This window comes from Myotis lucifugus, unplaced genomic scaffold, assembly GCF_000147115.1.
Source record: "Myotis lucifugus unplaced genomic scaffold, Myoluc2.0 scaffold_789, whole genome shotgun sequence".
NCBI classification, from domain to species: domain Eukaryota; kingdom Metazoa; phylum Chordata; class Mammalia; order Chiroptera; family Vespertilionidae; genus Myotis; species Myotis lucifugus.
This window is the reverse complement of record NW_005871837.1, coordinates 104,908-118,815: the sequence shown is the minus strand read 5'-3', so window position 1 is coordinate 118,815 and position 13,908 is coordinate 104,908. Positions and strand designations below refer to the sequence as shown.

At 55.2% G+C, this 13,908-nt stretch overlaps 3 protein-coding genes across 3 annotated transcripts in view; 2 read left to right on the top strand and 1 right to left on the bottom strand.

The window, feature by feature from the left end:
- VAMP5 (vesicle associated membrane protein 5) overlaps nucleotides 1–5,562 on the top strand; it is an 8,814-nt gene extending 3,252 nt beyond the window's left edge. Inside the window, exons 2-3 of the mRNA XM_006106240.3 lie at nucleotides 2,711–2,848; nucleotides 3,293–5,562. Coding sequence (XP_006106302.2) covers nucleotides 2,711–2,848; nucleotides 3,293–3,502 — 348 coding nt within the window. The 3' untranslated portion in view covers nucleotides 3,503–5,562. The remainder of the gene's footprint in view (nucleotides 1–2,710; nucleotides 2,849–3,292) is intronic.
- Nucleotides 5,563–8,336: 2,774 nt separating this feature from the next.
- On the top strand, nucleotides 8,337–10,120 carry RNF181 (ring finger protein 181). The gene is made up of 5 exons (XM_006106239.2): nucleotides 8,337–8,488; nucleotides 9,063–9,193; nucleotides 9,396–9,505; nucleotides 9,666–9,740; nucleotides 9,981–10,120. Exons 1-5 carry the CDS (start codon nucleotides 8,403–8,405, stop codon nucleotides 10,038–10,040), a joined length of 462 nt encoding a protein of 153 aa, XP_006106301.1. The 5' UTR covers nucleotides 8,337–8,402; the 3' UTR covers nucleotides 10,041–10,120.
- Nucleotides 10,121–10,684: 564 nt separating this feature from the next.
- The window catches only part of TMEM150A (transmembrane protein 150A), a 4,816-nt gene continuing 1,592 nt past the window's right edge, over nucleotides 10,685–13,908 (bottom strand). Inside the window, 7 exon segments of the mRNA XM_023747065.1 lie at nucleotides 10,685–11,465; nucleotides 11,696–11,873; nucleotides 12,104–12,231; nucleotides 12,567–12,634; nucleotides 13,474–13,560; nucleotides 13,872–13,881; nucleotides 13,884–13,908. The exon segment at nucleotides 13,884–13,908 is cut by the window's right edge and continues 10 nt beyond it. Coding sequence (XP_023602833.1) covers nucleotides 11,227–11,465; nucleotides 11,696–11,873; nucleotides 12,104–12,231; nucleotides 12,567–12,634; nucleotides 13,474–13,560; nucleotides 13,872–13,881; nucleotides 13,884–13,908 — 735 coding nt within the window. The 3' untranslated portion in view covers nucleotides 10,685–11,226.

Sequence of the window (13,908 nt, the reverse complement as noted above, 5' to 3'; positions counted from 1 at the left end):
CCCCCCACCCCCATCCTCTACATTCTCTGCCTCCCTCCCCACCCCCTCGCCCCCAGTGGACATCTCACATACTTACTGATGGCACTTCTCTTCTCACCCTGTCTGGCTGGCCTCTCTGTTTTAAGTTCTCTCACTTCCAAACATGCCAGCCTTCCACCAACAGATAAGTTATCCTGAAGCACCTCTGCAGTGTTGCCCTTGGTTCAGAGACCTATACCATCCCTCCCTCCAAGTGAGCTTCCTCTTCTTTTCTAAAATTTATTTTATTATTATTTTTTATTGACTTGAGAGAGAGAGAGTGAGAGAGAGAGAGAGATTGATTTGTTGTTCCACTTACTTATGCATTCATTTGGTTGATACCTGTATGTGCCCAAACCTGCAACTTGGGCATTTCAGGACAACGCTCTAACCAACCGAGCTGCCCAGCCAGGGCCTGCGCTTCCTCTTCTTGACTTTTCTCTGGCCCACCCTGCCCCTCCACCCTTACCCTTTGCCTAGCCCTCAAGAATGCCCCAGCTCCACCCCATTCTTCCAGGGCTCACCCCACCCACTCTATGAAGGTTCTCAGGAGTCACTGCTCTGTGGGCAGCTCTAATACTCCCTATTTCCATCTCCCAGTGTAAATCTACTCTTTTCTAATTGTATCGTATATGGCTCTTTCCTCAGCCTTTAGGGATCTTCTTAAGAACAGGCACAATTCATTCAGAAAATATTTCCCAAATGGCTTCTGCGTGCCGGGCTCTAGGCTGCATTCAATGTGGCAGCAGGCAGCTTGGCCTTGATCTCTGGCGGCTGCCTCCTTCCACATCCTGTAGTTCTTTAGTTGAGTGGGGCCAAGGAGGGCCAGAGACTTGAGTCTGAGGCCTCTGTGTTCCTTGAAGCGAATGTGTTCCTTTAGGCCTGGAACCATCTGGGGTCCAGACAGGCCTGGTGCCCAGTGGGGGAAGGAGGCTGCGGACTGCAGTGGGAGGTACAGCCAGCTCTCCTAGAGAATGTGACCCAATGTCACCCCATGGAGGAGAAAAACAACAGCTGTAGTCTTCAGAGTAGAAAAAATAAATATCCAACGTCCCACCAACCTCTAGCAGTGATTCTCATTTTCAAATCTTTGTCCATTCCCAAGTTTTGGCCTCAGACAATTTGAATGTGCGGATGCCTTGTACTGTTTGAACGCGAGAGACTCCACATAATGGAACCTTGTTGAATAATCTAGTCATCATAATAGTGGTCATGATGTGGTAGAGATGAGTATGGTTTCCCTGTTCTCTTTGTTATTCCTCCTTGTTCCTCAGTACTGCTCCCCTGGCCGGTGAGTATACCCGTCTACCATGGTTTGCCTCTTGAAGCAAATATTTCTTTTCTAGCTCATGAGCAAATATTGACCTACTTTGGTTTTAGATGCTACCCCTCGAAACTCCTGCTGGGCTAGATAAACACACGGGGGTAACAGCTCTTGAAAATAAGAGTTGCTTTTGGACAGGCTATAATGCAAATGACTCACTCACCGAGTCCTCGCAATGGTCAGCACTGTGCTGGCCTCCCGGGGCCTTGATTCCAGGCAGACAAAAGAAGGGCACTGGGCCCTGCCCTCCCTCTGGGAGCTTGTGGCCCAGTTGGGGAGGTAGACTCATGAGCTGGGGCTGCCTGGAGGTTGTGTGCAAGGATCCTGAATGAAGATTCTTGCCTGAGTAGGAGGTGGCCCTCTGTAACCACCAGATACCTTCCCTTTCTGTGGTTTTAAGTGGAATTCAGTCAAGTGCCAAAGTGTCTACTGTAGACAATGGACAATATGGTATGGCAGGAAAGGGAGCTTGGCCCATGTTCTGTGGAGAGGAGACGAGAAGAGGGATGGGCTGTGGGGAACTAGAATGGGAGGAGGGAATTGCTGTGGTTTGTTAATCCTCTCATATTCATCTCCCTGATCTGTGTCTCAACCTGCTCCTGGACCTCCAGCTCTCCAACCAGGACCTCCTGCCCTGGATCTCCCTCAGTTGCATGTGTCCAAAGCCTAGCTCTTTTCTTGTGTGTGACCCATGCTTTTTTCCCTCTCCCCTGTCCTCCCAACCTCCCCCAAATTGGACCCTGCATCTCCCTTCCCAGTCCTCTAAAATGAGCTGGGTAAGATCCAAGCCTGGTCAGAACTGGCCTGACCACTCAGAGGCCCAAGGAGGGAGATCGGATCTCAGTTTGTGTCTTTGTGTGTGCCTGTGGCTATGACGTGTGATGGTCCAGAATTACCTTTTTAGCTCTGCGGGGTGGATCTTTCTAGCTGGGCTCTAGCCAAGTAGCTTGGTTTCCTCTTCTTTGCTGGGGGAAGCCAGAGGGCCAGTGTGCCATCCTAGAACCATCGGTTAGAGGCCACCCTAGAGCAGGTGAGAAAAGTATGTGCTTTGTGGAAGGGTGGGGTTCTGGGAAGGTCCCATCCTGGGGCACCTTAGAGGAAGCTGGCTATCCTAGGACCTGCTTTGATGGGCAAGAGGAGGGGCCTGTGAGACCGAGGTGAGCCACACACACCCAGGAGGTTGGCCCTTTACTCCACACATATATCCTTACATGAAAGATGCTGTTTCCCCTGCCATACATCACACACACACACACACACACACACACACACACACCACACACTGAGCAAGGAGACCTCTAGATTTCAGTACCAGGTGAGGGCCGGGTGGGGGCTTCATTCAGCCCTGACCTTGGACTTTGTGCCCAGGCAGGGAAAGATTTGGAGCAGTGCCAGCGGCAGGCGGATGAGGTGACGGAAATCATGCTCAACAACTTTGACAAGGTCCTGGAGCGCGATGGGAAACTCTCGGAGCTGGAGGAGCGTTCCGACCAACTCCTGAACATGGTGTGAGGCCTGGGGAAGCCGGGAGGGGGGAGGGAGAGGCTGGCAGGAGCCCTGATAGGGAGCTCATAGGCTGTGCTCAGTGCCTCCAGGCCCTTGGTGGGACCTGAGGGCCAGTGTTGGGTCTGTGGGTTTCTTGACGCCCCCTTGCCTAGATATGCAATGGGTAGTAGGCCTTGGTTTGAAGCTGTGGAGCTTCCTAAAGGTTGAAAATTGGCATGGTTAACTGGAGGTTAGCCCAAAGGGCTGCAAGTTAAGGCTACACCAGTGTCTGAGACTAGGAGTCAGGCTGGGAGGGTTCCAGGGCAGGCTGAGAGGGGAGAGGGAACATGCAGATGGGAAGGATGCAGGAGGAGACTACACCTTGCTGGGGCGGGGTTGGGAGGAGTTGGCTTCAGGTCTCTAGGGAACCACTAACTCCTATCCTGTGTCTGGGGACATCTACAGAGCTCAGCTTTCAGCAAGACAACCAAGACCCTGGCCCAGAAGAAGTGCTGGGAGAACATCCGTTGGCGTATCTACTTGGGGCTGGTGGTGGGCGGTGGCCTGCTCATCATCCTGATTGTGTTGCTGGTCATCTTTCTCCCACAGAGAAGTGAGGGCAGCAGTGGCCCACAGGCCCAGGACTCAGGTGCTGCCTCGGGGCCTGGGGACTGACCCAGTCGGGCGTGGAGGAGAGGCCAAATGGCCGCACTGGCTGATTCTGGTCTCCAAAGAACTTTGGCATTTGCTCCTATCTGAGCCACCCCAGTGAGCGCCTAAGGGCAGCCCCAAAGTGTGCACCTCTGCATCTCCTATCACGCCACTGACTGGCCCTTGAGGGCAGCCTGCTGCACTGGCCATGCCAGGCCAGCCCCACTTGGAGCTCAGTAAACGCTGCTGCTTGGTTAAAAAGTGCTGTTTGGTTAACAGCTGGTGTGTGTGTGTGTGTGTGTGTGTGTGTGTGTGTGTGAAGGTCTCCAGGTTGTTCATTCTGCTCTGCTTCCACCCCTTGGGCTGCTTAGAAAGGCTACCACCCGAAGGACTCCATCCTTGGGAAGTGGCCCCTTCCTCTCACTTCCCTACTTGGTCCAACCCTGCACAGACAGATCCTTCTGGAGTGCAGGTGTAAAGGCACAACAGCCCCCAAACCAGACCCTCCAACTGGTGTCCTCTGAGCCTGTTTCCCTGAGAACAAAATCTGTTATGATTCTGATGTCTTGGGGATGCTCAGAGGACCAATGGGACTCCAGATGGGATGCCAAAGAGGGAAACACTTCAGAGATTTTTATATCACAAAGTGAGAGGCTAGACTTGTTGCCCTCGGAACACTTCCCCCTTCCCAATTTCTCTGCCCATGGTTTTCCTCAAGCTTTGCATCAGGTCACAGATGAGGCAGGTGGCAGTGAAAACGGGAAGGGTGTCTGTGGTGTTGTGATGCAGTCACAAAGGATGACTCGGAGTTTGACCTGTAGGAGAGAATTTGGGCTTTTTAAAGCTCCAGGGCTACGCGGGGCCAAGTAGGCAGTGCCTTCAGGGAAACAGGAAAGATCATTGGGTAAAGGCCAGGGAAGAAGGAAGGAAGGCCCTGCCAAGACCAGAGTAACCCAAGCTGGGGCGGCCTTCACTGCATTTCAAACTCAAGTGTGGGAAGGAAGGGGAATTCAGGGTCAAGTGTGTAACAGAAGCAGTTCCTAGTTAAGTAGAGAGAGGGCTACTGGAAGAGAAATAAGAACAAACCTGAGAGTTGTATGGACCCCTCACCAGAGCTCATTACTTCTGAGGTAGGATAGTAAGCTGGGAAAATTCCTTGGCAAGTGGAGTGGGGAAATTGAGACAGAGAGCTGAACAAACTGGCCAAGCATTTCCCGGCAAGTTACAGAAGGTCACTAGGGCAGAAAGCCCCGGGTGCCTAGCAATGAGCAAAATTGGTGCCAGACCTCAAAACCAGGGTGGCTTTTCCTCCCCTGGCATATCAATGGCCGATATCTGTGTAGTTTAGACCTCCCTGACCTTTCCTCCTAGAACAGTGGTTCTCAACCTTGGCTGCACATAAGTATCAACTGGGAATCTTTAAAATCCTGATTTCTGGGCCTCATCCTCTGGAAATTCTGTTTCTTTGTTACTAATGTTGTGGCCACACCCCATAACTAGAGGTAACACCTAGGCCTCAGCTGTATTTCAGCTCCAGGCTTAGGAAAAACAGCAAAACCAGAGATGGGTGACACCAGGACCAGCTTCAATTACTAATGATCCTCTGCCCTGGTGCCGACCCATCAGTGGAGACCACAACCCTGAAAGGATACACCTGGAAAAGCTGAGGAATATTCTATTGAGATCCTTCCCTAAGACTTCCCCCACACTCCCAGCCTTTAAAACCCTCAAAACTTAGGACCCCACTGCACACTCTCCCTTCCAGGAATATGTCTGGGCCTTTCCTTCCCCCTCTTCTTTCCCCTGAGGCATGCATCTCCTAAACTCTAAGGAACCCCATGAGAATTGTAACCAGGGGAGCATCGGGCAGGGGCAGCTCGTCCAAGGCTAACGCCCTGCCCTGAACCTCTCCCCAAGGCCCCCTTTTCTCTGACTCTCCAGGGAGCTGACAGCAGCCTCACGTTGGCTCACTTCTTTCTAGAGAGCAGAAGCAGCTGGCTGAGGCTCTCTCCTATGGCTTCTTCCATCCTAAGCCCTTCCTTGTTTCACTTCCCCCAGCTTTAATAAACATATCCTCAAAAGCACCTGGACTTGTGTTGTGACATCTTTGCTACACGAAGTCAAGAACCCACACACTACAGCCCGTCCAGCAGACCAGCTCCGGCCAGGTGCCTGTCTGGTAACACTCCCCGTGAGCTCATTACCATCCTGCTTGCCCTGGGAAAGATGGAGGAGAGCACTTGGCCTTCACTTAGAGGCCACGTGAACTTGGGCAAGTCACTTCCTTGGCTTGGGTTTTATGAGTGTAAAAAGGGATAATGATATTTATCTCCCATATCCATCAATGTAAGGGTTCTAGGTGGCAAATAAATGGTAACTGTCAATCAAATCATTTAGTGCTGTGGTCCTCAACCCTGCCTCACCTTAGAATCACTTGTGGAACTTATAAAAATACCACACCCAGGCCTAGATCAAGAATCTTTGAGGGTTAAGCCTAAAAAAAAAATTTTTTTTCCCCCCTGAAGCTGCAACCCCTCTCCAGGAGACTAATGAGTATTCAGGGATACAATCTATTAAACCTGATCAAATAATCAAATCCATATCACCTCCCTTGGGAAACTGACCTTTAGATCATTTCCCAACCAACATTCCCTTTTGCTTAGACCACATCCCATTTGCTGAGATCAGCAACTTTCTCCTCTGGACTTGCCCAGGATTTGCAATTCCCTGCTGAAAAAGCCCACCTAGAGTCTGACTTCCCCTCTCTGGGTGCTGGCACCATTTGGGTGCCTCTGAGCTGCTCTCTAAGCAACTATGTTACAATTATAGAATCTAAACAATCCCCAGAAACCTGCTTTCAGCTGGCCGGGATCTCAGAGCTGGAGTTGCAACAAAGTTTCAAATACAGAAGGTAAACAAAGCCCAGAAACCTGCTTTCAGCAGCCAAGGTCTCAGAGCTGGAGCTGACCCTTAGAGCTAAAGCCGGCTCTCAGCTCCAGTGACAGCCATAGAAGGTAAATAAATCCCAGAATTTAAAAAAAAGAAAAAAGGAGAGGTTGGGAGTTTCAGTCACCCACCAGCCTGAAAACGGCCCTCAGCCCCTCACCCAGACTGGCCAGGCACCCCAGTGGGGACCCCCACCCTGAAGGGGGTGTGACCAGCTGCAAACAGCCATCATCCCTTCACCCAGGCTGGCCAGGCACCCAAGCGGGACCCCTGCCCTGATCCGGGACACCCTTCAGGGCAAACCAGCTGTCCCCCACCCATGCACCAGACCTCTATTCTATATAGTAAAAGGGTAATATGCCTCCCAGCACCGGGATCAGTGGAGCTGCGAGGCCTCTCGAACCTGGGATCAGCGGAGCCACGAGGCCTCCCGAACCCGGGATCAGTGGAGCCGCAAGGCCTCCCAGCACTGGGATCTGCGGAGCCGCGAGGCTTCCCGGCCTGGGATCAGCAGAGCTGCAAGGCCTCCCGAATCCAGGATCAGCGGAGCCGCGAGGCCTCCCGGCCTGGGATCAGCGGAGCCTCCCAGCACCGGGATCAGCTGAGCACGAGGCCTCACTGCCCCTGTGTCAAGTGGAGCTGTGAGGCCTCCCAGCACCGGGATCAGCTGAGCAGCAAGGCCTCACTGCCCCAGTGTCAAGCGGAGCCGGGAGGCCTCCCAGCACCGGGATCAGCGGAGCCGCGAGGCCTCCTGGCCCCTGGAGCAGCGTGACAGGGGGCAGCGCCCAAACTCCCTGATCACCCTGTGGCTCTGTGTGTGACAGGGGGCGGGGCCACAACCTCCCTATCTGCCCTGCTCTGTGCCTGATAGGGGGGAGCTCCCCAACCCCCTGATCGACCCTGCTCTGTGTGTGACAGGGTGGAGCAGCAACCTCCCCATCGGCCCTGCCCTGAGTGTGACAGGGGGGGGAGTGCCCCAACCCCCTGATGGGCCGGCTCTGTATGTGACAGGGGTGGCACCCCAACCCCCCATTCGGCCCTGCTCTGAGCCCAACCAGGGGCTGCGGGGCAGGCACCTAGGGATTGGGCCTGCCCTCTGCCACCCGGGAGTGGGCCTAAGCCAGCAGGTCGTTATCTCCCGAGGGGTCCCAGACTGTGAGAGGGCACAAGTGGGGCTGAGGGATACCCCCCACCAGTGCACAAATTTTTGTGCACAGGGCCTCTAGTACATTTATAATTCTTCACCACTTTCGGCCTCCTGAGTACCTCCTTCGGGGACCTTAACACAAACTACTTATTTTATTCAAGCCACTAATTCTACAGGAGCAAGGGGAGAAGTTGAGCAATGGGCTGAAGGTCACACTGATAACCAGGAGCAGGTAAGGACACAGGTTCCTTATCAGGGACACTCCCTTTCTTGGTTAGAAATAAGCACAAAGGTGTTTTGTTGTTTTGTTGTTGTTGTTTGTTTGTTTTGTTTGAGCGGGGTAGATAGGGGAGGATTCAAGAGCCAACTCCTGAACCAACTAGAGCTCAGGGCGTGCACTATGCCCGGTGGGCCCGGGGCAGGGCAGCGGGCAGCGCTGACTCCTTCTCCCTCTGGGCTGTGAAGACTGCGCCCCGGGACCTTCAGCATCTGCATCGCCGAGACACTCTGAGCCGCGGAGCCAACCGAGGACACCGGCTTCCCACGGCGCCCATACGTCACTCCTCTTACCTGTCTACCCTGGGCTCGGATCCCAAAATAAAAGTTTTCTGATCCGCCCCGCCCCCTGCCATTGGCTTTAGCCTTTGGTCACCTGACTCACTCGAACCAATGAGAGGTGAGAGAGCTAATACTTCCGCTTTCCGTGCCGGTGAGGACCCGCTGTGTCCGCCTTTCGCGTGCTGTGATTGGCCACCTTCTCTCGCCTCGCTAGCTTATTGGCCGGAGCCGCGAAGCCGCAGTCCGTGGGGTCGGAGGGCTGCTGTGTCAGAGATGGCGTCCTACTTCGACGAACACGACTGCGAGCCGTCGGCCCCCGAGCGGGAGGCCAGAACCAACATCCTGCTGGAGATCGCGAGGTGGGTGCGCGGGGCCGGGCGGCGGGGCCGGGCGCGGGTGTCCGGGCCGGGGCTGGCTGGAGAAGGCGGGCGACCTGGGGCGGTAGAGCCGGGGGAGGACGAAGGAGTGAGTCCGGAGGCTCGACTCGAGGGGAAGTCGGTGCTTGGGATGGGCCCTGGGCCTCCCGGTAGGGGGTTTCGGGAAGACGAGCTGGTGGACTCGGGAAGTCGGGCGGGAGCGGGGCGGGGAGGTGGAGAGGGCGCCGTGGGGGCGTGGCAGGGTGAGGACCTGGCTTAGCAGCGACCAGCTCGCCGCGCTGCCGCTGGAATCTGGCTTCCCAGGTCATTCCTGCGGGACACGAGCGGCCTCTCGGAGCTCGTTGCCTCCTACGTGCCGTGGGAGTAAGCAGCCTGCGTGGTTGGGGCCGTGACAGCAGCTGTCAACCACTTCTCGCTCTGCCCTTAACCTGATGGGCACTGCTGACGGGGGTAGCCGTTTCCGGCTGGAGAGGGTCTTGCTTGACCGGTGGACGCCGGGCGAGGTGTGGAGGCGAAGAGAAAGGGTGGTTTTCTGACCTCGCGTCCTTCGGCTCAGGTCGCTTTTCATCAGTGTGGACTTTGAAGACTTGGGGTTGGGAGTAGATTGGGATCACCACCTGCCTCCACCTGCTGCCAAGACTGCGGTTGAGAGCCTCCCCAGGACAGTCATGAGGGGCTGTCGGTCTGGTGAGAACACTGATTCTTTCTGCTCTTTGAGGCAGGTCTGCCAGACCTCACCCCTCATTGCCCCCCTCAACCCCCACCCCCCAAGCCAGACTGTGGACTGGCCCTTTGGTTTTCCAGGCCAGGTTGGGCCAGGTGACCTGTAGGAGTGGGAGCTGGGAGGTGGGGCTGGGGCAGCTCTCCTGATCAGCACTCCCTCCTAAAGAGCTCAAGTGCCCCGTGTGCCTTTTGGAATTCGAGGAGGAGGAGACTGCCATTGAGATGCCTTGCCATCACTTCTTCCATTCCAACTGCATTCTGCCCTGGCTAAGCAAGGTACTGCTCACCCTGCCCAGTTCTCCAGCCCCTTTATTTTTATGAACTGTTGGGGGAATCAGAGAAGGAAGAGGGATCAGGGTGAGAATTGGGCGCAGGGGATGGATATTAGCTTATAAAGACCAGACCTGGGCTAGAACACTGCCGTTTCCCCCCCCAGACAAATTCCTGCCCCCTCTGCCGCCATGAACTGCCCACTGATGATGATACTTATGAAGAGCACAAACGGGATAAGGTAGGAGCCGGTGGTAAGTGGAGGGGGTGGCTCCCTCTGGCTGTCTTCCATGCTCTCATCTCCCAACTCAGCAAAGCTGGGTAGGCCTCGGGTCTCCTGGCTCTGGCTGCGTCCCCAGTAACGTTGGTGAGGAGCCCCCAGATGCCAGGGGCCTGAACACAGTGTGAGCCAGTTCCATGATAGCTGGCCCATCCGTTCGCCCACAGGCCTTCAGATATGGCCCCTGCCTCTTTCCTTCAGGCTCGCAAGCAACAGGAGAAGCACCGACTGGAGAGCCTGCATGGAGCCATGTACACATGAGGCAGCTGGGGCCAAGCACTGGCCCTCCACAACGTCTTCCTCTTGCACCTCAAATCCTCATTAAAGATTTCTTTACCCACCGTGCGGCTGCATTGCTTAGGGCCCGACTGCTGCTGGGGAAGGTGGCCTGGGCTGCAGAAGGCACCAGGCTGCATACCCTTCCCTTGCTAAGCCTGCTGGCCCGAGGGCAGTGGAGCCCAGGCCAAGAACCTGGCCACTGGGTCTATGTGTTCGTGGCTGGAAAGCAGAATATGTCACCATCTGGCACCCAGTAGATATTTAAAGATGCGCTCCTTTCCCCCTGTAATTTTTAGTGAACCTTGAAATTCCAGGCGCTTTCTTTTGGTTCCTAACATTTTAAAGCCGTTCTTTACATGCTTCCCACCCCTATCCCCTAAGGAATCAAATTTCAAACCAGACTGAGTGGGGGAAAGGAAGTATGAAATGATCAGATCAGTCAGTTCTTTAGCCCAAAAAGGGCTTCAAGCCCTCGAGGGATGTTGGGCTAGTACCTGTCATCCTTTGTTGGAGTCAGCCCTGTCCTCAGAGCACCAGGCACTCAGGACTCTCTGTAGGGGCATTCTTTGCTGAGGGAAAGCTGTCCTGAACCAGGCCCTCTGACTCTCCAGAACAGACCACAAACATGCAAATTAGAATTCTTTTAATAGATATATAAAAAAAAGTACTAAAATACCCACATGGTTCTCCTGTGTACTTGCCCTAAAGAATATAAGGGGCAGAGTGAAGAATCCCAGTGCAGTCCAGTGGGCCCAAAAGTGGGCCTTCCCACAGACTAAGGTGTGCTCACCCTCCCCTGCCCTCCCACCCCCCATCACTATCCCTCTTGCTGTTCCCAGCCCCCAGTTCCTGCAGCAGGAAACCCCAGTGGTCTGGCCACGACACTGGGTATAAAGGCACCTGAAGGGGTGGCTGGGTGACTGAGGATGTGTGACCTTTAAACATAAAGACAATACTAGAGTGGGGAGCGGGTCATGCGCAGCTCAGGCAGCTGCCAGGGCCCGCTCCTGTATGGCACAGGTGGATGTGGGATGGCCACTCCTCCAGGAGTGAGGAAGCCTATATCCCAACAGAATACTTTCTCAAAATTGTTTTTGGTATAAAATGGATGCAGAGAAGACATGGGGTGGGGAGTAGTGGAGGCTGGGCCAGCCACCCTCCCCAGCCCTCAGATCATGGCGATGCTCTCAGGGGCACAGTTGAGGTGAGCGGAGGTGCTACTGCTCCCGGAGGACTTGCAGGCCCGGCCAGCAGGCTGCAGCGCAGCCACCAGTGTCTCTGAGGAGACTGCCCCAAACTCATAGCAGAAGGTGCCGTAGAAAATGAGGATGTCGATGACAAACACCCACTCGCACAGGGCTGCTCCGTGCTGCAGCTGAGAGCTCTCGTGGATGAAGAAGACGCCGCCTGGAATGGGGCTAAGGAAACGTTCAGTAGGACCTGTGGGGACTGGAGACACACCTGCCTTCCTGGATATATAACTAGGTCGGGGCAAAGGGCGGGGCCTGAACTCCCAGGAGAGGGAGCGGAGACCACCCTGGATGGTGGTATCTGGAAGGTGTGCCGGTCTCCCTCACCTTGGGTGAGAGAAAGGCTGGGCTAGAGGATTTCCTGGCTGCCCTGTCCCGGAAGGATACTGAGGACCAGGACGACAAAGGCGATGGCGGCCAGCACAATCCGCAGGTAGGCCATAGCCAGGTCCTGGGGGGCGGTGGCTCCATGGTAGGAGAGGACACAGTGCAGGCAGACAAACAGCAACCCGGCGGGGAAGGCCACACCAGCTCCGATGTAATGTAGAGACTTAGCATGATCCACCTGGGCCCAGAGTGAGGTGCTGATCAGTGAAGCAGCCCTGCTCCTCCACCCCCTTCACCTCTTCTCTGTCCCTCTTCTTCCCTTCTCTTTCCCTCCCAGGCCCTCCTCCCCCACCCCCAACCTTGAGGGGCTGCCCCTGCAGCTTGAGTCAACCCTCAGGAGACGGGACCCCCCCCGCAGACAGCCATGCCCTTTTAGGGGACGTTCAAGAGGTGTGTGGGGGGGTATACCTGAAAGTTTCCAACCACCACGAGGCCTGCAGCGTTGGTGCAGCCTGTGATGAGTGTTGTGGTGTTAATCCAGGAATGCCGACTCTGCTCCAGGAGCTGCCCGTAGAGCAGGAGGCAGAGCAGGGCCACTGGGGAAGAGCGTGGGTGGAGCCAGCATTAGCGCCTTCCTCTGGCCCAGCCCGTCCAGGAGCCCGCTAGCTCTCACCCCTCCAGACACTTTGAGGGCCAGAAGGGAATAGATGGGCGGGTGGTGAACTGGGTTTCCTCAGGCTCCAGCCAGCAGGGTGGCTGTGTGGGAGTCAGCCTGTAGTCTTTAAGGAGCAGGGAGAGAAGTGGTCCCTTTGGCTTTAGCCCTTGGTTGGGTGGGCTGCGTTGAGAGCAAGGGTTTTCTGGGCCCTTCTGGGGGGAAGGGTGTGTGGGGTGGGCTGGACTGGGCTGGCTGGGGGCTAAGGGCACAACTCACCCATGAAAGCACCCACGTTGCCAATGAGGCTGAAGAGGCAACTCTCTGGGGGATATGTGCCGCACTTGCTGAGGGGAGGGGGCAAGGACAAAGTGAGAGGGGCAGGAGCACCAGAGGGCCCCCATTCTGGCCCACTTGCCTTCTCTTGCTTCATCTGCGCCCAATTTAAGCCACCGAGAAGGACCAGTGTCTTTCACAAACAAATGGTCCTTATTGGTACCCCCTCCCCTACAAAAAAAAGCAGAGCTCATGTGTGTGACAAGTTAGGGAGTACCCAGAATTGCTTAGCAAACCCCAAGACTCCTTGGACTCCCTGAGACTGTCAAGGCCTGTGGCTGGTTTGGCTTTCTTTGAGCCAGAACGTGGGCCAGGCAATCGGAGGGCTTGAGCTTAAACCCAGGTATCTCGCCTGGCTGGTGTGGCTCAGTGGTTGAGTGTCGACCTATGAGCCAGGAGGTCGAGGTTCAATTCCAGTTGGAGCATATGCCCAGTTGTGGGCTCAATCCCCAGTGTGGGGTGTGCAGGAGGCAGCCAATGATTCTCATCATTGGTGTTTCTATCCTTTCCTCTCTGAATTCAATAAAAATATATAAAAAATTTTAAAAATCCAGGCAGCTCCACTAACTAGCTGTGTGACCTGAATGGATGACATACTCAGTTTCAGTTTCATTTCCCATAAAATAGAACAATAGCTGCCCCAATGCTGGGAGGATTAGGCGTCATGCATGTAACGTGTTCCGCACAGTGCCTGACACACAGTCATTGGAAAGCAGTACTGTTACTAAGTGCTCTTAATATAATTATTATTCCTGTGAAACCCTTTGGGACCGGCCTTTGCTTGAGGGGCTTGGCGGGGAGTCTATCAGGGCCTTGGGTCTCGCTGATCTGCCCAGTTTCCAGGCCTTACCTGATGAGGGGGACATCGTCCAGGGTGCAGCAGCTTTTGGGACCCCCTTGCTCAGTAGGGTCAGGAGAGCAGGACTCGTTGTAGGACCTGGAGGCAGGACAGAGTAGATTGGGGGAACCCTTTGGCCGGTACTTCAGGCCACTCAGAGACCACCCTCCCGGACCGCCCTTATCAGGGGCAGGAGAGCCCACTTCCCAGGGCCTGCCTGAGACAGAAGCCAAGGGGCAAAGGGATGGTGGAAAGCAGTGGGCACGAAGCCATGCCTGGGGGGCAGGCGCGCCAATGTCAGAGAAGAGCAGTGACCCAGGGTCTCCGTCTGGCTCGCAGCAGCCCCGGCCCAAGAGGGAACAGAGATGAAGGGAGCTTTAGAGTGAAGCTGTCTGCAGAGTACGCCATACCAGTTCTCACAGGGCACACGTGGCGGTTCATCACGGC